Source organism: Nyctibius grandis, chromosome 4, assembly GCF_013368605.1.
Source record: "Nyctibius grandis isolate bNycGra1 chromosome 4, bNycGra1.pri, whole genome shotgun sequence".
Classification (NCBI taxonomy): domain Eukaryota; kingdom Metazoa; phylum Chordata; class Aves; order Nyctibiiformes; family Nyctibiidae; genus Nyctibius; species Nyctibius grandis.
In genome coordinates this window covers 17,118,195-17,144,777 of record NC_090661.1, presented here as the reverse complement: position 1 = coordinate 17,144,777, position 26,583 = coordinate 17,118,195, and the positions used below count along the sequence as shown (strand labels likewise).

The 26,583-nt window shown below is 38.1% G+C and overlaps 1 protein-coding gene across 1 annotated transcript in view; it reads left to right on the top strand.

The window, feature by feature from the left end:
- The window catches only part of KCNQ1 (potassium voltage-gated channel subfamily Q member 1), a 379,050-nt gene that overhangs the window by 235,127 nt on the left and 117,340 nt on the right, over positions 1-26,583 (top strand). The window contains exon 14 of the mRNA XM_068398668.1: positions 21,885-21,960. Coding sequence (XP_068254769.1) covers positions 21,885-21,960 — 76 coding nt within the window. The remainder of the gene's footprint in view (positions 1-21,884; positions 21,961-26,583) is intronic.

Here is a 26,583-nt window from a genome sequence, read left to right as displayed (position 1 = left end):
TTGAAGTGCTTAGGACTTTACAAGACCTCAGTACTTGGGGTAGAAAGTGGATCAGAGGAGTCTTAAATTTGAAAGTAGGTGACAAAGAGCCTCAAGTAGAAACGTGCCATCTCACACTGCCTCTTTACCTGGAGGGTCTTCTTGCATGGACTTTGGATATTTTGTATTTCATCACTATATTTGTAACTGCACTATATAAATATTATCAGGCTGAATATTTATACCTCAGCACAATCCACAGTCTTTTGGTTATTGTCAAGTTCTGCAAAATTAATGTTAGTCCTCTGTTTAATCTCTTTTTTCCTAAAATAAATCTTTTGGTGAGCTGTTTCCTTCTTACAAGAAGGCAAAAATCCTTAGGCCTCATCCTTGCAATATCTTACAAGGGTACTTTACCTCGCATAAGGTATTGCCCAGTGCATGCAGTGGAAGTGTTCATATATTCATAGCAACACAGAATTGCAACTGCAAGATCTTTTTAGTTAAATTAGAATGTCTTTTGTTTCTGACTCCTGGAGAGACTCTTTCTCCTATAAACACATTCAGTTTTTGTGTGTGCAAACTCCATGAAAAATCTGAATAACTGTTGATATTTAGGTTACAAAGCAGTCCAAACGAGTCAAAGTTAAAAATTCAACATACATGTACAACATTGTATGGAATGAGTATTAGCATCTTGCTCTTCATACTGGGAGACATGTTTTAATGGAGAGAGCAGGGAAGTCACCTGTATGCAACCCCCCAGCTGTAATCCTGCTTTTCCTCAGCCAGTTCTAAATGCGTAGCTAAAGGATAGTTTGGAACCCGTTTTTCTATCTTTAACGTGGGTCAACTCTCATGACTTTCTATGATCGGTCTCATCATGTCTGTTTTGGGTCATTTTATCAGTTCAAGTCCCAGCTCCTCAAGACAATTGATTTGTAATTTCCCATGAAGAAATAGCTGAAAGAAAACATTGAGTTTGCCCTAATGCTTTAAACGCTGGAAGCACTTCTTTTTATTTTTTTTTTTCTTTAAGAGAAAATAAATCACACAGTTTGGAGCCCCATACATGTCTGATTCCAACATGCTGACAGTATGGACATTTACAAAAGTTTTTAAGTTTATGTTCTTCAGTCTTCCCAGCTATTTGTTTTCCTCTCAGCCAAGATCTTTCTTGAGTCCGTGAACATACTTTGTTGAGTTTAATGTTGGAGTTTAAACACTATTGTATGTTTTATTGCTGTCGTGATGTCTTATGCTCCCTTAAGCAAGTGCATTGCACAGTCTGGGGAAAAGGAGATTTTAGAGGTGTGGAGGGAGATTGAGGGGCTTTGTGTCCTGCTGAAGCGTTAAACAGTCTTGTAGCAAGGCTGAATGTTTCTTGCTATATTCTGAAAATGTTCTTTCAAGTACTCATCTTGCATTAGCTCAGCTGAATACAAGTTGCTTGAAGTGATTGTAGATAAAGTGAAATATTAAAAGAATGAAAATATCCTTCAGGACACGTACCCTTGAGACAGGCAGGTACTTTAAGTGTGCACGAACATCAACATAGCAAGAGCATGTGGCCGAACAGTGTTTAATGTCACTTATATATCAGTCAGTTCTGCTTTGGACTAAGGAACTTAGACTATACCATGATTTATTTTTAATATCAGCGAGCATAGCGAGGCTGTGTTCCTGCCAATGACCCTGTTTTTATTAAAAACAGTCAATTTAGAAAATGCATTGATTCTTGCGCCAGAACAGCAAATTTAAAGGGAAATCTGTATGATTGCAAAGCTTAGTAAAGAAAACTACATCAAAATGCAAAAAGTGAGCAATGGAAGTGAAATGTGAATAGAGGTGTTAAAAGGACAGAAAATTAGCAGGTATGAAGAAATCTATTTAAACTCTTTTTTGTTTTGATACAGATTTTGCATTCTTGTTTCGATACAGATTTTGCATTCTTGTTTTATCACTGTGCTATAAATGGTCACACAAATGTTGCCATTCATAGGCACAGAAAAAGGTAGGAGAGCTGGGGACTGAGAAGATCTGTTGTACAAGCAGGTTTCAGAGCAGATGCAGTGGTGCACTTGGCTTGTGCGCTTTGGCTCTAACCATAAACCAGGGCTTTCTTCCTGTGCAGACCACTGCTTGTTCTTTGTGCCTTTGTAAGCAGAGATGCTTGAATATGTTATAGGTGAATATTGATATATATCTGATCATAAATTGGGAAATTAGCTGTTTTATCTTTGTGCATGCATGCTTGTACAATGTTTTCTTTGCACTTTAATTCATTGTGCTTGTAGGAAATGTTGGGCTAGAAAAATCTTAGTTCACCAGTATCTACCTCCCTCCTATACCTCCCTTCTCATTCTTGACTGGTATTTCAAAAAAAAAGGAAGGTGTTCAAATAATTTCATGGGACTCAGAATTTTTGGCTTTGCCACAGGCTTCCTGTGTAACCTTGGACAAGCTGTTCAATATACCACATTTTGACAGGGATCTGAAAAAAGGTGGTTATGTAAAGCAAGAAAGTATTTGATTATGTTTTCTCAAATGAGAGATCTCCATAACAACTCTACCAACCAAGTCAGGCACAGCAATTTCTAATGAACCCTTAATTTGTGTTTTTTAATGGGATGAAATTATCCTCACCAGCAGATCTAAGTATTTCTAAGAAACTGCACTTTGACTTTTTAGAGACAACCTCAGCAGATGTTCAGGCAGTTATCCAGGTATCTAAAGATGATAGAAGGAATTCCAACCCACTGACGTCAAAACTTTTATTCAATTCAGCAGGCCAAGATTTTACCCCATCACAGATCTGTGCTAACCCTTGTGAAAGAACAGCTCTCTGCGAATGGTTGAAGATGAGAAATAATTTTAGAGCACCCTCTTGTATTATGACCTCTCTGCCTTTTACGTTCTCTTCAAGAACTGGTAGTGAATGCATAGTTGAATGCCTTAACTTAAGGATGTGTGAGAAAAACAAAGCATAAGTGTTTTTCTTGACGTTGCCTGGTTCTTTTTCACTAACAGGCGATTATACTTTTGATACATAGAATCATAGAATGGTTTGGGTTGGAAGGGACCTTAAAGATCATCTACTTCCAACCCCCCTGCCATGGGCAGGAACACCTTCCACTAGAGCAGGTTGCTCAAAGCCCCATCCAACCTGGCCTTGAACACTGCCAGGGAGGGGGCATCCACAACTTCTCTGGGCAACCTGTTCCAGCGTCTCACCACCCTCACAGTAAAGAATTTCTTCCTCATATCTAGTCTAAATCTACCCTCTTTCAGTTTAAAACCATTACCTCTCGTCCTATCACTACATGCCCTTGTAAAAAGTCCCTCTCCAGCTTTCCTGTAGGCCCCCTTCAGGTATTGGAAGGCTGCTAGAAGGTCTCCTTGGAGCCTTCTCTTCTCCAGGCTGAATAGCCCCAACTCTCTCAGCCTGTCTTCACAGGAGAGGTGCTCCAGCCCTCTGATCATCTTGGTGGCCCTCCTCTGGACTCGCTGGACATCCTGAACACTGATTTGAGCACTGGCAATGCCAGCATCTGTGGTATCGTTGTGCCTGTTTAAAGACAGGTACCACCATGCTGGATACCTTTCCTGACCTTCCAAGAACTATTCAGTGTTCTCTAACCACATTTTTTAATAAAAAAAATCATTACCATTGTAAATTGTTTGAAGTCTTGAGAAAAGAGAGAGAATGTTCTTGTTGAATTCAGAAAAAAACATGTGTGCTTTCAGGTCAAAAGTTCTCATGTTCAGTCCTCATTGCCAATTATCTACTTATGGGAGAGTACATTACAAAAACTAAACAATTATATGTTATTATATAATCCACATAGGGTTTTTTTAAGGCTGTCTTAGTAACTGAGTAACCTATATGAGTAACACATAATAGGGCAGATTTTTTATTCCAGTGGATTCATACCAGTTATTTTAGCTATCTCACTTAAATTCTCTGAATTGCCACTGACTGAACAGGATACTTGGACTTCTGTCTTTTGGGTCTTCGAGTTAGATGTATATCTGCTTTGTTTTCAAGTGGAAAAGCACCTTGAAGCTTGCACATTGGTCCTGTATATAAAATCCTTGCAAGAATCAACAAACTTGAAACGGCCTGACCTCATCTACAGAATACAGCGTTTCCTCCATTTTGTATTCCGCTTCTTTTTTCCTTCAAACCAACTGCTTCAATATTCTCCTTACCTGGAAAAAAAGTGAACTAAACCTCTAGTTCAGTAGAAGCACTCCAACAATAATCAAGCAAATATGTAATATATGTATTTATGTACACACACAGGAGAAGAAAATAAAACTATTTTTCCCTTAAAACTGTGAGGATTGTGCTACTGCTACAGATAAATCATTTTGTGGTGTACTGTTTAACGTGAAAGGAAGTGAGATTTCATTTTTTATCTAGAAGTTCATGTTTATGAAATTCAAAATAATAAAAAAACTATCTTTTGAAAACTAGATAGGGTTTTTTAGCCTTATTAGATGTACTTATTTTGTAAGAAGTCAATATGGTAAAGCACTGTCCAGATATAGTTTGGACATAGTTTAATTTGCGATGCAGCTGTAATTATTTAAGAAATGCCTATTCATTGTAATTGAAGATAAACTTTTACAATGCTTTGCTTTAATAATTTCAAGTGTTAGAATAAAAACAAGCTTTGGCACAGCTCTTTGTACTATAAAAAAAACTGTCTTTAGCCCATTAGCACTTTAATTTTATCTGAATGTGAATCTTAAGCTGCAAGTATTGTTTAAGGACCCTGCAGTTGCTGTTCAGTAATGTATGTCATAACACCATTTGCTTCAGTCCAGATTAGGAAACCATTCTAATGTGAAAAATCATTTAGGATTTCATTTGGCCTTTGTTTTAGGCCTGACTGCAACCAAATAATTGCTGGGAAGCAGCAGCAAGAAGTGTCAGTACAAGCTGCTGTGTAGGATAAAACATTTCAGGACATTCCATACCGCTGGAGAAGAAAAACGAACTGCATGAAAAAAAACTAGCACAAATTCAATTTAGTCACCTAATTTTACAAATATAAATAATTTGTTCATCATTGCTCTATTTTATCTGCTTTATGTATATGTACACACAGACAACACATGTAAATACCGTTCAAACAATATTTAAACTTAGAAAATAGAGATGAAAGTATGCTTAGGTATATTTAGACCTGCACATAAAGCTAGGCAGAGGCCATCTGGTTACAGGACAAACAATACCAATTTCATAATCCGTTCTAGAGAGCAATGTCATCTTGGTCTTCTCAATAAAATTAGCAGTGGATAAACATTTGGAGGTTTGAGTAAAGATTGCCTCATATGGAGTCTCTCAGACTCATCCAAATCTCATGAGTTTTCAAACTGGGTCATGAAAGTCTTGTGGGAAAAGAGTTTGAGCTGATTTTTTGTTTGTTTGTTTTTTCCTGCTTTGCATTCAGACTGGAAATTCTGTGAAAATGTTCTTTATCATGGCATTTCATCATTGGTGCTTTAGGTCTTGGCTTGCAAACAGAAAAAAAATAGTATGAAGAAAAGATATTTAAGCCTTTTTAAATGTGAGAAGTTCAGGAGTTTTCCAAAGACCAAACCACTTGTTTCTGGTTTGGTCTGAGATTAAGTGAAATGATTTCTGATTCAATTAAAGACCAGACTTTTATAGGTATAAGGCAACTCTGAGCAGATGGGTAATTGGTAGAATTTTCCTCAGTGTTTTGTAGTTAATTGTCTATCTGCATCTTTAGGAATTTATTTAGTACGTTTTAAAAAATCCAATGTTACTAAGAAGTGCTAGAGGCTGAAATTCTCAGTTACCTGCAAAAAGCACGTTTTCCTTGTGCGTTAAGTCCTGCTCTTCTTGAGATGTAACTTTTCATTGGTCTCTCACTGGTGTTGCTACAGGAATAAATTGCCCGTGGCACAAGCAGTAGTCACAGATCCACAGAGCTGCTTGCCAACAGACATCAGGCCTGGCATGAAAAAAGTCATCACTGAGTCCCTGACCTCCAAAATGCACAATGGAGTCACCATGTCGTGCACGCTGTCACCAGGCATTTTCTGCCCACGAGGAGCTGGCTGTGCCTGGCTCTGCCTTTTTGCGTAAGCCAGCAAACAAACATTGATTTTTAACAGCGTCCCGTTATGGCACTCTGGGGTGGAGTCTTTCTGCCTGTAGTCACCTACTCTGTTACCCAAACTTGTTTGCAATTTGTCTGGTTTCAGTTGAAATTTAAGCAATTTATCAGCTTGTTTTCCCTTGCATTCTGACCAGGCTGTTGGTTCATATTTAAAACAGCATTAATGATGTGACATTAACTCTACTGATAACTTTGTAGTTGCTTACTATAGGATATTTAATAGGATTTTAAAGTGGAATTCAGGATACATGAATTGTTCATCAGCAAATCTCCACAAAAACCAATACAAACTCAGAAGTCCTAGGAGAAAAGGCAAGCTTATTTTCTTCTAATGCTTGTTCTTTCTTCTGTATTCTAAAAGCCTTGCAAAACTTGAGTAATAAAAATATGTAGGGGAAAAGAAAGGGGGGGAATATCCCATGCGCTGGCAGTTTTGAATGTGGAAAAGCCTAGATCCTCGTAATTACCTGTTTGCACAAATACCTATGGTGTTATTCAGGCTCTCATTAAGGTCTCAGTAGATTAATCCAGTGGAAGTATGCTTTCGTAAAGTGGAAGGAGAGGAAAAAGATATGAATAAAAAGGGCATATGAGGAGGAAGAGCAAATAAAACCTCAGAGCCTGGCTTAGCTGAAACTGCATTATCCATGGGCAGAATACACGGCTTGTTTTCTCTTTCCATACAAGCCAGTGTTAAGCCTGCACAGAAAGCCGTTCAGTGGACTCAGTAAGGCCATGAATACTCCCATGATTTTCAGCATCATTCTAAAATTCGTGATCATTTTTCGATCCCCAAAGTGAGCAGGGTTGTGGTAATAAAGACTGAAATTAAGACCTGAATAATGTAAACTGTCAAGTCAACTCACTGCTCTTCATTTGAGGGTGGCATTGTACTTCAGTACCTTCAGTACCAATAAAAACTCTGATGCACTAGAATACAAATGGGACTAATTTTGCTTCAGTGTTCCTGCACATGCTTAGCCTACTCTCCTCTCTGTTTTTGGCCTGTGAAGAACTCATGGATATAAAGGCATATACAAAGTGTAAAAGTAGCTGGTAGAAAAGTAATACTGATTCTCAGTGCACTTTTTCACATTTTGCATTTCCCCACTTTCTCAGAAAATTTTCAGTGAGGAATCACTGTTGATGTCTATTGAAAGTCTCCTAGTTAATCATGATTCGTAGCACCTTAAAATACCTTTTCAATTCTGGTATTTTCAAAATCAAAATTTACTCCTTTTCTCTCCCGTTCTTGTCTGCAATTTGCATTAACTTACTTGCCTTGTATTCAGTGAATGCTTTCATATACATATATTACTATGTACGTTAGCTTACATAAATGGATTTTTTTATGAAATAATCATTCAGAGATGGAAATAATTTATGGTCTTGTACTACCAGTGTATCTGCAAAGGGCTTACTAGAAAGTGCTAATGGGGTTTGGTAAGTCCTTTTTCCTCAAAAAAAAAACCTGGTCTCACAAAAGTTTGAATGAACAAGTTTTTGCTTTGTTTTAGGGCATCCCTGTCATTAGTTTAACACAAAAAACACAGTTTCAAAACTAATAACTATATTGAAAGCCTAATTTTGCTGTGTTCCTATTTAGCATTTGTGCTTCTCAAAATATGAGCGGTATATTCTCTGAATTGTGTCCCATTGCAAAGAGATGCCATGCAGCTAAAGAATAAGGAGAAATAGAAAAAAGTTGTATTGCAGTATTGTTTGGTACAAAGGTGGCAAGGAAGAAAATGTGGAAACATGTTTGCATGATTATTGAGCGATAGCATGCAGCGTGAAAATGCCCGTGAGATTTGATAGCTAGAGTCACAGTAGGCTATGAAGGGCTGTGAAAATGAGGATAAGTAACTTCTGACTGATACAACAGAGAGGAGGAATCACAGGACAGATGCAGAAAATGTAAAGGTAAAGGGGAGAAAAAGGTAATTGGAAAGCGGAGGGGTTAAGAGCTAGTGTGAAGGAAGGCAGCTAGAGGAGAGAACTGGCTCATAGTGGCATGGAGAGGAGAGCCTGATGCAGTGCTCTTTTAAATAAGACTTTCAGGATTGCCTATCTAATTAAATCAGTGGAGCTCTGATTTGAACCAGCTGAGGGTTTGGCTAACTGCTTCTGATTCTACCTCTAGTAGTGCAGGTAAGACACTTGAGAGTGAGAGGGGGGTGGGGGTGTATATATATATACACATATATATGTATATATATGTGTGTGTCTCATCTCACATTCAAAAACAGGAAGTTATCACAGTAGTTTTAATGCCAAGCAAGATATCTTTCCGCTCTCCTAAGTAACATTTGCCACGTGTTTTGTGCTATGATGGATGATGTTAATCTTGAGGTAGGAAACCCCTGATTCTTAGACAGGTATAAGACAAATGGTAGCAATGCTGAGCCCTCCTTAATTCCACTACTAATGTGTGCCATGAAATGACTGTCCATCCTGGACTATGGTCACTCTTCTGGACATTGGTAGTTTAGTTTTCATTTCCATTTAACTTTCTCTGTGCTGATACTAGCAAGAGAAACCTATGCTCTTATTAGTTCTTTGAATACTGGATTTCTTGACTGTATCGATACCACTGAAAAAAATGTTTCTAGAACAAATAGAGCCCAGCTAAAAGTGGCCAGGATCAAGAAACTCCTATCTGCTATGCTGATGCTCAACCTTTATCAATGTGATGTTGCTTTGCAGAAAAGCGTGTTGCAAAACTGTAAAATTACAAAGTAGGCTGATGTTTGTTTTTAGTGAAGCATTTGACTGTAAATCATTCTGTAAAGATCATCACATATTTACACAATGAGATAGGAATATTAAGCAAAATATTTTTTTCTATGTAACAAATCTTAAGTTGAAAGGTACAACAGGCTTGTTAACAATTTCTGAATTGAGAGGGAGAAAGTAATTAAAACATATGCTGTTTTCCATATCTAATTTACTAGAGAATAATTCTCGGCCAAAAAATATGTTGTTGAGCTGTGCTTGTGCTTTGAAGCCACAGAAAGAAATGGAGTTCACATACCAGAGTAGTTAGTCTCAGCCAGTTTCTGTCTCCAGCATATCAGATCATAAAGTTTCCCCTGTCTTTTTGCAATAGTAATAACATAGCATATTCTTTAACTATTAGATTGAGCAGGAGAACTCAGATATTTCATGTCAGATTTTCTGTAACTTAGTAAGTGTGTATCTAGAATTCTTCTCAATATATGATCTACATTTGCTATCTTAAATGTTTTCTTGTATGTACGAATTTTTTGGGTTTCTACTGATCCCTCGATATGCTAAGCAAGTGTGTAAGTTCAGGCATGTGTTCTTACCTTGACTTCAATAAGGCTACGTATGCACATAGTCCTGCACCCGCTTTGATGGGATGAAGGGCTTCAAAGCGACTTGGTACATTTAGGCAGGAACTTCTGCACAGTATGTGCTTTAAAGAAGGGCTTATCTAGCTAGCTGTTTTGAACACATAACTCAGTAAATGTGATACAGTCCATATTTTTAGTGAATTTCAAGCTGCAAAGTGCCTCTTCCTTTGTACTCATACAATTTGTACATCTGGTTACATATGAAATAGGTCACATTGTCACAGTTATTTAGGTACCTCATGAGATTTTTTCAGAACTATGTATCCCAACCTAATTAGATGGGCTGACAGACATCTTTGGAAATTCCAGTGGGGACATCCATAGGTGTTTGTATGCAAATATCATCCTGGGTTCACAAGAGACAAAGATGAGATCTGGATCTGAGCATCTGCAGGGCTGAAGTGAAGCAAGGGAGGTTGCATTTGAAATTGGACTGCAGCTTTAAAAAGCTGTAGTGATAATAGGATGAAGGTGAAACAGGTGAGGGTCTAATCTTAAATTTTCCACAAAGTATGAGTTTATGGAAAAGTCAGTCTTCGGTTTGAAATTATTTCCAAAAAAAAAAGTCATGGTGACTATTATGGCTATTGAGATTTGCTAACACAAGTTTTGACATATCAAATGTTGGTCATAAGAGAGACTTGTGCTAATAACATAAATTCTCTCTTACACTCTCTATTTTCCCCAAATCTTTCTTTGCAGGTACAATTGCGTAAAACAGTTTTAGCAAGCTATTTCAAAAGGGCTCAGGTTTTTTTAGGTTGTCTCTCTGATTATTGTAGCACAAAATTTTAGCCATGGCTGCCTTTTTTGGACGCTCCCACAACACGCCCAGTAGCTAAGAATGAATTCATTTTCATGCTGCGTTTTTCTCATGTTCTCAGGTAGCTACTTCTTCACTTGAAAAAGATTCAGGTGCCCATCGTTGCCACTTTAGAGGCATTTTTCCTATGAATTGCAACCTTTTCAGTGCAGTACAGGAACACCCTAGCTTTTCGTCAGGAGACATGGACAAAAGTACCACTTCACTGAACCACAGCCAATAAAGGGACAGAGGCTGGATTACCACAGGCAAATATTGTGTGTGCAGATGAGTGATCTTGCAGCAAGCTTAAAATTATCTTTCCTCTTCTCCTTTCAACTTTCCTGGGTTGGTTGGTTTAGCGTTTGCTCTAAAATATTACATTGGTGTAGAGATTTAACATGATGTACCATCATACTTTATTTCAATCCAAGCCTGTTTCTGTTCTTAATCATACCGTTGTGTCACATATGTCGGTGAATTTCTGGAAGTACTGGAACTCTGACCCTGACAAGGTATAGACTAGTGCCTCTTGGCAATGCTGATATTCCGATCCATTCTTTTACACTGCGGGTTTTTATTTAAAAAAAAAAGAAAAAAGGCTGCGTCTTAGGATTCAAGTTTGAACAGGCTATGCTGGGTTGGCTTTTTTTTTTTGTCCAATGAGCCATGAGAGAGGCTAAAATGATAAAGGAATGGTTTGGGATCTTAAGAGACAATAAATAAACATTCTTTCTATTGTCTTAATCCTCTTACGTATTTCTGAAGAGAAATTATCACTACTGTGTTAGCGTGAGTTCTCCTGTTGCCTGATTAAGGAGTTTATAACCTTATGGTGAGACGACAGGCTGCTAGTTACTTCTTTCCCAGTGAAATATAGCCTGATATTCAAAACCAGAGGCCTGTGTTTGCCAGGTCTTGCTCTATAGGAGAGATCCTAATCTCAACAAGATAAACTGCTTAAATAAAAGTTGATGAAAGAACAGTCCGAATAGTGGATTATGCTCTAACAGTTTTACAGTTCTTTGATTGAGGACAATTCTGTGCTTGTGTCCTTAGGGAAGACAGTCAAAGAGCTGAAGTTTTCAGTGTTTACAGAATTGTATTCATCTTAATTTTTACCAAGTTAATTTCTGTTCAGTACTTGCATATTCATTTTCATTTTGTGCTGGGAAGAAATTATGGGGAAAGGGTTAAGAGCATGCTTGCTCTTCATCTGTTTTAAATCCATAAATGTGAGCCCCTGTGCTGTTTCTAGGTTTCAGATTACGCTCTGTGATTTATAGGAAAAGGCTGTTCTCCACAAGTTGAAATCCCATGTGTTTCTCCACCATTGTAAAATAACAAATCTTTGAGAATGCCTCCAGTTGCAAAAATCACAGTTTTGAAGTACATTCATAACTGTTTTTTTTTTCTGAAGTGATGGCATTGACGTGGGAAGTGAAGTCCCCTTGTCCTAATGCTATCTGTTCAAGGTTTCTATGCTTTTCATTGCAGCTTACACAAACTATAGCAACACCCTTATGTTTATAGTCTTCTGTCACTTTGTTTTTGAAGGATACACCCACTAAAAAGTGCAGCTGTGAGCAGACACATATCATTCTGTGTGAGTTACATCCAGAGCCCCTACAGAGATGGCAGGCCAGAAGCCACGGTGACTTAATAATCCATCAGCTTCCAGACCCTGCTAGTGTCTTATGGTGTAAATCAGCGCAGAATTTGGCCTCACATTTTTCACTTGATTTCTGTGGCAATGATGGTGGGGGGGGGGGAGGGGTGATACGGTATGATTTCAAAGTATAGTGCTTTGGAACAGCTTCACAGCAGCAACTTCCATCTTCTCTTTTTCATTATTAAATGGCAGGAGAATTTGCCAATCATCTCTGTAGTAGAAAACAACATGGAAAATGTTAGGATTTCTGAAATAGTATTATCACGGATTTTTATAACGTAAATATTGCTATGCAGGCCAATGGCCTTTTCCTTTCAGATATTTTTTCCTGCTGTAATTCCTGTCACTGTGACAGAAGAGCTGCTTTATATTGTCAGTCACAACTGTGTAATGACCTTCATTTGTTTTGAACAGCTGAGATACTCTGTCAATTTACCTACTTTGCCTTGGTAGAACAGCCTGAACTTGTGAGGGTGTGAGTGGATCTAACCTCTTGCCTATGATTGGTTTTACAAAGAAAAAACAACTTTTTTTTGTCTCTATTCACCATTATTTAAAAATACATCTGTTACTGAGATGAGGGAAAAAAAATGAAGGATGTTCTGGCTAAAGTTACTGTTTGAGGTTAAATAAGTAGCAATGCAATATTGTTTTGACCTTCCATGGATCCCCTATGAACTGCATCAGTAGTTGACCTAATAAAAGCTCATTTCTTTTGTCTCAAAACAAAAGGTTAAATGGGATGTTATTAGTAGTATTATGTGATGAGTCTTAATTAAGATGTGGGATACAGCATATATTTAATCAGCATGTTAAAGTATTATGTAGAGCGGAAACAAATAATTGAGAATTCTGAATGATTGATCATAATTTTGATGCTTTTACATCTCATACTTGGCATTAGATATTTTGTGTGCAGGTTGCATCTGATGTGTATTCTGGGCAATGCAATTTAAGCCAACAGAAAAGCCAAACTCAGCCTTGAGTTTGCTGTGGTCTTGTAGCTCCCTACAAAGAATACAACAAAGAGTGCCTAGCTACTGTGTAGTGTTAACAGCTGTTGAGCATAATGAAGTAGTGTAACATCAGCTGGTTTAATATTCAAAGGTTATTGTAAGTTTAATATGGCCAACAATAGAGAGTCAAGTAGCCATAGGCAATATGGTTATTTCTTCCTAGTATCACTGATTGTAGCCTGCGTATCCTTGTACAATTCAGACTCATGAATGACAAGCTCTGCAAAAACTATTTTTAATCTGAAAAGATTGCTCTTAACCAAATGCTGCAAATTATAATATTCATGGCTTTCCCTGCACACTGAAACTACAACTCCGTTGTGTTCGTCTTCAAATTCTTTAGAAAGGAGTTTAACATGTCAGACTATGTCTGTAAGACAATGCCGTACCTTATTGTTTACTTATCTGTGATCTCATTTGTCTCTAGTTACTTTCAAATTGCTTGGCCTTGAAACCGTGTAAAAATGCAACTGCCTTCTGACTCAACAAGATGCAGAGAGTGAAAACCTGAATAATGTTTCACTGTGATTTGATCTGGGTATCAATATCAGTTGGTATTTGATAATGATATCACCAAAGTTGGGGAACAATAGCCAACTTGGACAAAATGGAACTGGTTTTTTATATTTTCCTGCTTTGTCTACAGGATATTTCAGTCCCTTCCAAAAATAATTTTGTCTGCCTACTTTTTTTTCCCCCATGTCCTTTGTGCAACTCTTCATACCCTGGTAACAGACATAAGTAAAACAGAATTGTGAAACATACATCAAAGGTGATTTAGGATGTGCAAGAAGAAATCTCATGCTCTTGCCTGATTTCAACACAAACTTCTATGGTAAGGGTTATGTTCTTAGCTAGCATCATTGTGGGCAGACCGCAAAGGAAATCTCTGATGCTACACCTGTTTGCCCCAGCATACCATCGAGTTCTGAAAACTTACGCACGGATCTTTATTCTAGCTACAGCCATTTGTCTTGGTTCTAGATATACTAGGTGTTGGACCATTTCCCCCAAGAGAAGTTGAACAAATTTGAGCGTTGCACTCCAAAATCCTATGCTGTTCAGCTATTCTGGATCCTTTTCTGTTTAGTTGGAAACCAGTTTTCATTTTGTTTGTGAGGATATGCTGAGGAATACAGGGACAACTGGGAATGGAGTAGAGGGTCAACACACTTGAAAACTTTGCTTTTAATGGTGTGTTTGTCTTCCTTATCCTGTGTCCAGTCCTCCCAGTAATCACATACATGCTTTGCAGAAAGGTGTTCTTGAAAATTCAGTTGTAAAATGATCCACCTTGAGTTACAGTGACATAGTCATCGTGCAGCAGTATGGATACTAGGGAGTTTTCACTTCGGGTGAGTTATGAAGCCAAGCCCCTTGTGAGACTCGCGTTCCCTATCAGAAAAACAGCTTCTAAAAACTTCTGCACTTCGTGCCATCTCTTGCTGATCCACATGGCAGTTATTATTTTTACCTGTGATAACTAGAGGTCAGGAGAGCAATGGTTCTTTCCTTTCTCAGGCCTGCATTTAAATGTTCATTTCAGATTGCCTTGATATGAGCATATTTTAAACGGCTAGGCTGATGAGCTGTATTTTCCAGAGTCGCTCTGAGTCTCAAATTGCTATTACTGCCTGAAACAAGTCAAGTCACCTGAGCTTGTTTTCCCCTTTCCATATGAACCCCCACCTCCTGCTTCCCCACTGCCCCTTGGATACCTCTCCCAGGCCATCAGTGCAGAGCTCGGGCTTCTTTCTGACCTGCCGAATGTGGCTGATCAGGTTTCCTCCCACCAGCTGCCATCGCCGCACGAAGAATTCCAAAGCAAGAGAAAAGCCCCAGTGCCGTACTGAAGCCAGCGCGTGCCCTTCTCCAGCTGTACGCCAGTGTTACATCTCTGCTGAGGGGCAGCTGAGAGCTGGGGAGGTCACATCACGCTCCAAGTTGTGGTTGCTGAGCTGCTTCCCCCATGGGGAGGCTGCATCTTTACAACAGCTTCCCCCATTTATGTACCATGCTCCAATGGCATGACTATGAAAAACCTACACAATTTTTTTCCTTTTTAAAACATTTCTTATAATAGTAGGCTATTTTTATTAACTGAAGATATTAAAACACAAAAATCCTCCAAAGGCAATGTTGTTTTTTAAACTTGTTCTTTTTTCCATGTCTCTTAAAAATCCACAAGCCAAGCTAAACCAGACTATCTGTAGAGAAAAGAGGATTGCTGTAACTACATGAAAGGATTTCTGAGTTAAGCCCATGACTTTTGAGAAGGGAGACATGAAAGCTGCTGTAAAATAAAATACAAATCCATTAAAAGATGACTGTTGATTGACAATTACATATTTTAAATTAAAAAAAGACCAACCACAGATAGTTGGGAGAATACATACTGGGGGGAGGAGCTTACAAATGTTAATTCAGCTTAAGCTAATTCCCCTGGGTCTATGTTCACATTCGGTAAATAATAACCAAGATGTCTACTGGCTGAAGGATTCACCAAAAGAGTGAATTGACATTACTCTTACAGGCTATTCCTGGCAGAGCAATTTTTAAATTTATAATCACTAATATTCCTTTGGGACGTCAGCCCCTGCATTCCCCTGGGTAGGGAAACAGAATTACATTGTAAGACACGTGCATTTAAGTCAAGCAGCTCATATTTTTAAAATAAAACACTCAAAACATACTATCCTGTAGAAATTATTAATCAAATGTCTTCCTAGAAATCATTTGCTGCTGACATTGAATCATTCAGTGCTTAGATGAACAAATGCGTTTGATGAAATCTTACCTGTTCATGACCAATTTGCAAGCATGAATAAGAGTTCAGTAGACATAGGTCTTTCGTAACCACATTACTTGTTTGCCAATAATTACAAGAACGCCTTTGACTGCTAAGACCAAAAAAGTATTAAAAATCTAGCTTGCCTGCTATTTGTGATTCTCCTTGTTCTACGTATATCTATTATGTCTGTATTCCTGTTGCATTTAAACCTGTGAAGACCCTGGAGGTGAGGACTATGGGGGATAGCTGAATTCATTTAATTTGTCTTGTCACTAGTTTCTGCCTTTCACGAATGGATGGGAAGTCCAGAGGGCAAGGTCTAATAAAGAGTGTTTGTCCATTAAAAATAAACACATTCATACATTGAAAAAGTTATGGGAGCATTTATGTAAACTCTCAGCTTGGCTGAAGCCCATTTAATAAAACTTCAGTTTTGTAACTGGTTTGCTCTTCAAGTGTCGTCATACTTTTCTGACACTTCTGGGCAGCTTTTACGGGTTTGTGCTTAAGACGGTTTTTGTGAATCATTTATGGGCCAGGGTAGAGAGCCCCTGATAAACATATCGTAATGATGGCAAACAACAGTTGCCAAGCTCTAGCAACAGATAAAAGGGAAAGCTAGGTAGCCCACATTATTTGCAATAATCAGTGGTTCTGATTTTGTTCCTAAGGACGGTGACCAAGCATTTCTATTACAGAATACACAGCGATGCAACCTAATCCTTCCTACTTATCTCATCTAAAATGTTGCCCAGTACAGAGAGACTCCCATCAACTGTAATGGGTAGGAAATGACAGAACGTGTGAAAAGACAAGAATAACCTTGAGCCACAGCAAATTCTATACCAAAAGCGCCTGGAAGACTAACGATGAAAGATTTCATTAGACTTAAATGGACTAATGAAATTGCTTAATGTAGTTACTCTGAATCTCGTCCACCAGATTCTGTGACAAGGAATGCTTTTCAGTGCCTGAATGGAAAAAATATTTCAGTTCACATGCACAACACATTATTAAAATCTGATGTGTTAAAGATAAAGTTTCAAGTCCAAATAATGATTGCTGCCAAAACTTCAGGACAACCGACTTTAGCCTTCTTTCTTAATACTTCAGCTCTGTCCTAAGTTAGAAATTTAAGATGACTGAAGAGAATTTAAATAGGTTTTGAAAACTGAGGCTTGACTTCAAATCAGTGTTAGGTTTACTGAGAAATGGGCACTTTGTAAAAGGTGTTATAAATCTGTGGCGCTCTCCTACTGAGTTTTCGTTCTTGTTAAACTCATTCTGAATAGACAGCGTTGACCTTTTAACTCTGATAATATCAGTGTCCGTGTACATTAGGAGGTCTGTGCCAGACATTATGGTCCTGATAATAAAATGTTCTACAAATGAATAAAAAGGCAAGTGTTATAAATAGGAAATTAGCACCACCTTTCCTCTGTCTTGTTGCTTTAATATTTCTATTAACACTAAACCAGTATGTAGAGCACCTTCCTGAGATGAAAAGGGGAACAAATTTCTAATGGCATTGCTAAGGATTTGATATCACATTCAGCAGCTTTGTAAGGACAAGAAATATTTCTAATTAGTAATTGTTTTCCTTTCTTGTTCTTTAATGAAAGAACTGTGTATTTCAGAATAGGGATTAATATTGTAAAACTTGATTTAAGAGAAAGTTTTTATTTTTCTTGAAACCTAAACCAACCAAACCATACAACTGCTTACTTCCTTTTTTTTTTTTGTAAAGCCACCTGGTTTTTGTAATCGAAAATCGTAGCCTTGGTCCCAGAAAGCATGCTTCTCGGGTGGCCCTGCAGGGTCCCCTTGCAGGAAGGAGGCAGGCGGGTACTGGCTGAAGCTGGTGACATTCACTGTGGCTGTTGGTGAGTGCAGGACTGGGGAATGAACCACACTTTGGGAAACCTATTGAGGTTTGTCTGGCTGTGTTGTGAAAAATGAATAATATTGCAGTCAGATGTACACATGGCTCCATTACAATAGTTTGGGGCATTTATAAATGTTTAACAACTTTCTAACCAAGTGAGAATGTCTGTAAAATTACCTGAAGTTCTTCAGCATGCTTGTTTTCCAAATTACATGAAATTCCAGTCCATATTTCTGATGGACGAATGAAGAGATCAGGTTTCCTCCAAATGATTTGTTGTAGGTTAAGTATCCTAACAACAAAAGGAGGCAGGAAAAGCCGATGATTTCTAGTCATTTTATTCTGTCAGGCTTTATTTGTAATGTGGTGCTCAATCCATTGTATTTTGTCGCCAGGGTTCTTTTTATCCTCATTTCTTATACTTTGAGGAGTGCCTGCATCTGCAACAGGTTACTTTTCAGTGCAGAAATAAAGCAAACCTAGTTTATACTTACAAATAACGTAGGTTTGTGTGAATCTATTGACCCTGTTACCACCGGGATGATTTTCTGTTGTTGATGAGTTGTTATATCCTCCTTCATCCTTTCTGGATCATTCCTACAGGTTCTGACAATGTTACAGCTTCATTGGTGGCTTTGGGACCTAATTCTATGCGTTTAAGTCCACAGGAAATGTCATGTAGTATGTGCCATGTTCAAGGTGATCTTGATGTCCTGTTTATATTGAGAAAGAAAATTACTGGTAGCCAGTGAAAGCTATTGGCAATTTTTCTTCAGAAGGGTGCAGGTGGAGATGTTGTCTAGTATTGGAAGCAGTAATCTTTAGCTTGATTTTACAGGCATACAAACCACTTCAGTTTATTTTTGAAGGTAATATGCTGATGGTCATCGGAGTCACTCGAATGGTGATTGGCAAGTCCCTTCAGATGTCAGTTATCATGAGGTTAATGGGTATGCTGAGGGTGAGGCTCAAAGCCTGATGAACGCTCAGGAGAGGAAAATAGCTTCATTAACAAAAGGGCAAAAACCTTGTCTGCTGACCCTGTTGCTAATGCACTTATCAAACAAGCTTTCTCCAAAAGTTAGGCAAAGCCAAATGTGTAAAAATAACAGATTTCAATTGCAAGAGAGCTCAGCTCCCACAGCTCCACTGGAGCAGGCAGCCTCTCTGGAGTGTCCCAGTGTCCCTAAAACCCTTCCACAGGGGCTGAAGGAGGGCAACTCTGCCATGAGACACTTGCTCTGCACAGCAGTACCTCTCCAAAGGGCATCTCCTGCTCGCCGTGGGGATTCCTGCACAGCGAAGGTATGTTGCTGCTGTCCGTAAGCACTCTCAGGTGATGCCATTTCCTGCCACACTCCAAAAAAAAAAAAAGTATTCATGAAACACTTGCTCTGAGGACGGTAATGTATTGAGTGGCTATCTGGCATCTAAGCGTGCTGTATGTCCCCAGAAGTTGCAGCCAGCCATTCTGTAACCAGAATTCAGAGATGTCACAAGGGACTGAGCAAACAAATATCGCCAGTTAATGTTTAAGCTCTCAATTTACTAAAGCATTTGTTACCAGTTTGCAAAAGAGATCAAACAACCGTGAATCATAACCTTGGCTACTAATTAAATCCTTTATTCCCTTCCCTCATCGCAGAAGCATTTAATCTTGGGGAATCAGGACAGCCTGTTATTCAGAATTAGATTTTACAGCATAAGCAGAAACAAGCTTACTGTAAGGTTTCCTACTGGAGCTGGAAATGGGAAGAAATAAAATGAGAATATTAACTTTCCCTCCTGGCATGGAAGTTCACGTTAGCAGTGAACAATGATTGATGTAAAATAGCTGCACTGGAAAATCATTTTGGTGGTATGGCTTTGTTATTTCACTGAATGGCAAATATCGCTTTTATTATCTGGCTGCCTTGCTTATAGATGAGACTCGTCATCTAGATAGAGAATGAGGGATTTGGTGTGCTTTACTAGTGACCATCTGTCCCAAAGAAAAATATTTTACTCAGAAATAATGGACTGTGAAGAACACCCCCGAGGAAATGAGGCATAAACCAAAACACTACAAGCAGTTTTTGTTGCAATTGAAATTTATTTCTATTTGTCATAAGATGTTTCTGTGTGCGTTTATTATAGGATGTATAGCTGCGTGACAGTTACACTTTCACAGCTTTGATATTTAATAGCATATTAAGCAGCGTTTATCTTTTTGGCTCCCAACTCTGTGAAGCGGCACTTAAAAACCCCGAACACTTTATTTCCTTGGGTTTTTGGGGAAGTCGTCCTTGTCCCTAGCAGCAGAGTGATGCAGCAAGGGCTCACAGAACAGGGATACCATGAACTAGCATTAGGCTAACTCCGTTCACCAGGGCTCGATCCAAACAGGCAGCCGTCCCAGTTAGGAGGAGCGAATTTCCATTTTTATAACGTGAACCGTGATCTTGCAGTCAGATCTGTGGGAGCACGGGCCTGGAGAGAGTCTCTCTGAGACACCTCAGTAAGGCGTTAAGAGGGAAGGGCCTCCCTGTACAGATCCACCTGCAGGTTCACGGATCGGTGCGTAATTATTGAGGCACAGTCGCTTTTTATAAATGCACTTACAGTCTTAGCGATCTGCAGACATGGGGTGAAAAGCTGTATGTCATTAGTTTGAAAAGCAACCGTATTTCACGCTGTATCTGGAGAAAGTAATCTTTTCTGTCATTGCTAAATTGGAACAATTTCTGTAACAGAAAGAAACCACCTGAGAGGCAGTATCTACAAGTAGAAAATGAAAGCCTTTTTTGGTTCTGTTTTTGGCTTTGCAGAAAGCTGTTTTCCTGCTAAAAAGTGTGAGTTTTCAGAAAGGGAACGCCCCAGCAACACTTGCCGTGCTGTTCAGAGGACAGGCACCCACCATCCTCACATGCAGAAGTTCTGTTTGATGGGGGAAATTTGTCCTGAGGAAATATGTGAATAGTCACTAAAATTCCCCGTTATGTTTTAACTGAAGAGGCTTAGGTGATACCATGCTATATCATACCAAAGACCCAAACCTGTACAAAACTTAAATGTGACTTTTCCATCCCATAGTGAGTGTGAACACTCAGATTCGGTACAGACAGAAAGCACTGCCTAGTGACATCTCAATATGCCGGTCTATCAGTATTACTACTAATAATTTTATAAAGATAAAATATCCAGAAAATCTAACTCTGCTTTTACTGCTGCTTCCCCAAAGCCATCGCTCGAAGTCTGTTTGGGATGAGAGTTAGAAATACCAGATATTCATGCATTTAAAAAGGAAATACAGATTGTGCAATAATGTCATTCAAGCACATCTTTATAAGAGTAATAGAATAAGCAGGTAGAATAAATCATCAGCACAAGTTAAATGTTTGATTTGATATTTTAATGTTAAGAAGAAAAATCCATAATTTTTGCAAGCTTTGAAAAATTTTAAATATTTGTTACTCTTAATGAACTGTTTAACAAATAATGTCAGATACAATGAAAATCTGTTATTTTAAAGTACAAAGAGGAAATTATAGTTTTTTAATTCAGTTTTCAGTTCATGTGCATGAAGAGGAGGATATATTTGCTTAAAGACTTTTCAGATTATTTTGTCTTTATATACATGTACAGTTTGGTTTCGGGACACATGTGTATGTAGATGTTGCATCTGGCTACCACAAGATCATTTGGATTGTTTAGCAGTCAATGACTCAAAAATCTTTAAAGTGTTTTTTTAAAATAATTTTTGAAAAACAAATTTGTGTAAGTGAAGAAACATATTCTACAGGACTTAGAGGGGAAAAAAAAAAACCACAACCCACAAAACCCCCAAAAGCTGGATTTCTAGACCATGTATAAAAGCTGTGCATGGTTGAATATGCAGAAATGTGATAGCTTTTTTTTTTGTGGAAATAAAACTGCAAAGGGTGGGTGGAGGTTTGCTTAGACATAGGAGGAGGTTATGTGGACACCTCTTTTTACTGTGAAATGTATGCAAACTTAGCATAGGTCAGATAAAATCCTGGATTTTTATAGCCGCCTTGAAAGGTGGAGAAGGTCAACATATGAGTGTGTTGTGCTCCCAGGCTGAGTCGCAACTCCTTACATTACACATTCACGTGTTGCTAAAGCATTTGCTGCAGCCTGTTATATTTATTGTCTGGATGGAGATGCTCTTTCACCCCACTCATCTTCCTCCTTTTTCCCACAGGCTGCGAGAACACCACCGTGCTGCAATTAAGGTGATTCGTAGGATGCAGTATTTTGTGGCAAAGAAAAAGTTTCAGGTGAGTTGTGAATAGAAAGCTCCTTTTCTAAAGAAACCCTTTTATTCTTCTGATTCATTGTTTCTTTTAGAAACTTAAGAGAGACTAACACAAGTCATTTCAGTAATGGTGAGTTACACCCACTATTCTCTTCCTCCTTCAATGGGGTGGTTGTTAAGCAGCAGGTTAGTCAACTGTGGATGCACTGGAAACAGGCTAAACTCCTGAAATGCAGTCTGAATTAAAATGTTATTTTCTGCTAATGGACTTGACCCTTAACCCTCTGTTATCGCTGTCTCTTTCTCTCAGTGCAAACATTCTCATATGTCTCCATTAATTCTGAGCTGTATGTTACTGTCATGCCAAGTCAGCAGGATTAGAGATTAAAATACTACCTCAGCCTTGTTTCTGTCTCTCACTCAATGATAATGAAATCCTGATAAGAAACCAGGATGGAAATTTGTTAGCATATTGGAAGGTTTCTCCTTCCTTTTCCCTTCTCCCCTCTGCATAGGTAGGAGAGTTCCTTCCCAGTTTGTGAGGTATCGGTTCTCTTTACTCCTCTAGCCCTCACTGACATATGTTTCCTGTGTGCGACTTCACTTGCTGCGATATTGCGACGCCATAAGCATTCAACAGTAGCTAATTAACTTTGTTGCCTGGTCTGAATAAAAAATTCTGACTGCAAACTTTCTAAGAATGTGGTTTCTAAATCAATTTCATTAATCCAGTAAAAACACATGTCAACAGCCTTCAGCTTGATTTAAACCAGGTGAATAAATATATATATATATATATGTAATAAATATATTACTTTACTTAAAAGTAATTAATAAGGGACAATCTCCGGAGAACAGGCTTCACAACTAAAAGTGCAAAGAAGGAGGGGGGCTTAACTGCCCACACCCATTTTCATATGTGACCTCGCCACTACTGCTTACAATAGACTAAAAAGCTTTCCCACCCTTAATCTAGACCCCCCAGAATGGGAGGGTGTCCTTTTTCCTTCAAATTTGAAGGGCGCAAAGTTTAGGATCAAAAAGATGATGATGATGATGACAACTAACGGTTCAAGAGATCATTGTAAGATGATGCTTGCTGCTACTTCAAAACCATTATTCTGATTTCCTCATTGAAATTCAGACGTACTGCCTGAATTCTTTAGCAATTTCCTACTTTGACTCTTTATTTTTACTAAAATTCATGAGCTAATTTATGGCTAATGTTGCCTGAGCTTTTCAGAAATTTGTTTCAGTTATTTATAATGTATTTAAACGGTCACCATTTAGGCTGAAATCTCCGGGGTGTTCTTGGAGAGAGTGCTTTCAGAAAGTTTCTGCTAGAACATTTCACCCGTTATTTTTATTAGAATAAAATTAAGGAAAGCATAATGTGTGGTCTACTTGAAGATAATTTTTATAGCAATTTTGTTGAGAAGCTCCTTAACACTTGCTGACCAGCACTTGTAACAGTGATGTGTCCACTGCTGTTCTGTGAAAAACTGCCTAAATGTGGCCAGTTCCATTAAACTTTAATTTATTTTCATTCTAAAACCTGATTGTGATCCTTTTCTCCATGGTAATTACTAAATCATTGCTCTCAGAAATTTAGATCATAAAATATTTGCCATGGTATTAACTAAACTGCTTAGAAACAAGAAAACTACACATTATATATCTACCTCCCAAGTGGTATTTGTCAAAAACAGATTTTGAAAATGCCTGAACACTGTGTGCAACATTATCCACCTGGCAAATAAACGAAACTCCCCTGCGGCAGATGATTTGATAGAAGCTGAAAAAGCATTTGACTGAGTAGAATGGGACTATTCAGTTCATACTTAAAACTGGCTTGTACTCGGTATCCCGGTTGCTAATCTGCCTTCTCAGTTGTACTCTCACTTTTGCATCTGCAAAAGACCTGGTCTTGGCCATCTACAAAATCCCTCAACAAGGTTGTGTCTCATCCTTGTTTAGTAGTGTTTCTTCTTCCTGAGTTATCAATATTAGGTGTTGCTAAAGAACTAAAAACGTCAGTTAGGCTGAAGTGAAATGTATCTCAAGTCACTCCTGCGTACAAGTGATATGCTGCTGTTCCTGTCAGAAGCGGAATCTCTCAATAGGAACATGTGGGGGGTATCTGATACTTCTCCATGATTTCTGAATACAAGGTTATGACCGAGTTTAAAAATTTGGAGAGCACCAAAGGTACAGTTTTCAAAAGCACCTAAGTAACTTAATGCACAAAGTCACCTTGAAATTCACGCCACAGGGTGCTTTAGAAAATCTCTCCAGTAATTAAGTGATAACCACTGTCATCATTCTTTCCTCAAAAGTATGTTGTAAATCTGCTTTGTTCTATTGTATGCACATAAAATAGTCGTAAAAAATTAAAATGTCTAAACATGTGCCAAGTAATGACTATACAGTTCCTAATAACCAGTCCAATGCAATATCTGAAATTAAGGTAAAGCAGATGATGCATTTTAAAAATGTATCTTTCAGCATTTAAGAGGTCTGCATAGCTGTTTTCTGGTAGATATTTGTCTTCCAAGCTTTTTTGTGTTTATGTGAAATGTATTCCTAAAAGAAAATTCGTAATTTTTTTTTCTATAACTATTGAAAAACCCCCAGATTTCAGCTGAAGTCTGTTGGACTATTCATGCTTAAACTTAATTGGAACATAAGTAATTTCAAGGCCAGCCCTTAAAAGGAGTGTTTTTTAGAGATGCCTCTGAAGCTTTTGGGGAGGGGAAGCATAGGAAGAAGGAGAAGAAGAGGAAAATTTTGCAAAACAGATCTCAGCATGCACCCAGCATGTTTCTTAAACTATGCCAGCTGTTAGCAGGGTACACCTGTATGCCTAAATTTGCCTAGATACATTTTTTTAAAAGCTCAATTAGTAACAGGGAGTGATGGCACCACAAGGACAAAAGTCAGTAAGAAAGCAGAGCCTTCCTGTTTAAAAAAAATAAATAAAATAAATAAAGACAAGCTAAACAGGGATACAAAGAAATTTCAAAGGACCTGAAAAGCAATTATTTGTGAAGCATCACACTTAGACATCATTTCCCCTAAAAGAAAGGGAGAAATTTATGCTCTATTTTAAAGTCCAGGTTTGAATATAGTCCATATGGTGATGTTCATGTAAGAACCCAGCATAATGTTATAAAGAATTAATACCTTTTTTATGGATGTGTTTATGCTCTTGTAAAGTCTGTAGGACTGTTTCAAATTGCGTAGGAAAGATCATATTCTCCTAGTGATCAACACAACTCCTGGGCATCAGTTGAGGTGAATGGCTCACGGTTAAGGAAGGATTCTGTAGATTGTAGGGAAAACAGTACTTAGAAATTAATGCTTGTCTAGGCTTTGTTCACCTCACCTACCAAAAATTAATTTCATATATTAGTTATAAATCAGATGTCTTCAGAACAGTCCAACCTTACAACTGAATTTCAGAAAGAAAGTCACCATACTCAGTTATTCCGTTAGCTGGATTCATGAGTAAATAACCTTTGTCTTCCAATTAGGAAAGTTTCTAAATGTCTTAAGACTTACGCACATGGATACAACTGTAATATCCATCACAGATCCAGAAACTAGGGATTTGATCTGATTTCCCATTATCATTTTGAAATCTTTTTTTTTCCTCTTTCCATGTAAATTCTTCCTGTTGAGTAAATCAGTTTCCTTCTAAAATATGTTTTTAACTTGTGTTATGTTTTTTCACCATGGCAAACATTCTATACCTAGCATAAACTAAAAATACAGGTTGCAGTTCCACTGATGACGTGAGTAACTGTTGCCTGGTTTGTTACAATTTCACTGGAAAATCTTGCATTTTTAGCCTTATAATTCATCATCTTATGTAATTCATTTGTCATGGTATGAATCATGAATTGTGTGTGTAATCTTTTTTAATCTCCATACTGGGCTGTACCAAACAATGTAGTTCAGAGCGTCCTGTGCTTCAAAGGATGTTCTACCCATTTTATTTGACTGTTGTTTTGTTACATTTCCCAGAAATTCCCTTTGCGTGGATTCCCTTCACTCTTTCCCGGGTCTGCCTCCCTGCGCATGCAGTTACTAGGGAACAGCAACGGCCAGTGGTGCGCATTTAATATTTGGCGTTGGCTTTTGTGCCTTTTGCAAACTTCTTTATATGATGGGGGAAATTTTAACTCACTTAAGAAGATTTTTGCCATAAGTATTGGTTAATTAGCAGAGGGACGGAAGTAAAGAAGAAAAGTTAAGCAAAGCTGTGGGGCTGGCTTCGACTTTTGTTTCTTCAATATTCATCCTTTGCCTGCTGCAAGTTTTTTTCCTTTTACAAAACTAACACGTTGTCAACATCAAGAGTATTTTCTCTTGAAATATCAGATTTCAATATGAAGTAATTACAGAATAATCGGTACTGACTATTAAATACCCTATCCTACTCAGAAATTAAGCTTCATTCGTAAATTCTGTTTACTCCAGGTTTTCAGTTCTTGTTTTAAAGAGAAAGAAGCAGTCCAGTAAATGAAAAAAACAGCAGGGACATACCTACTCTTTCTACTGTCAGACACTTGCCTCAGAGTACGAGCACAGCAGGAGAAAGCTCTGCGTCTTTGTTCTTACTGAACGGCTTTTCTGAACCTGG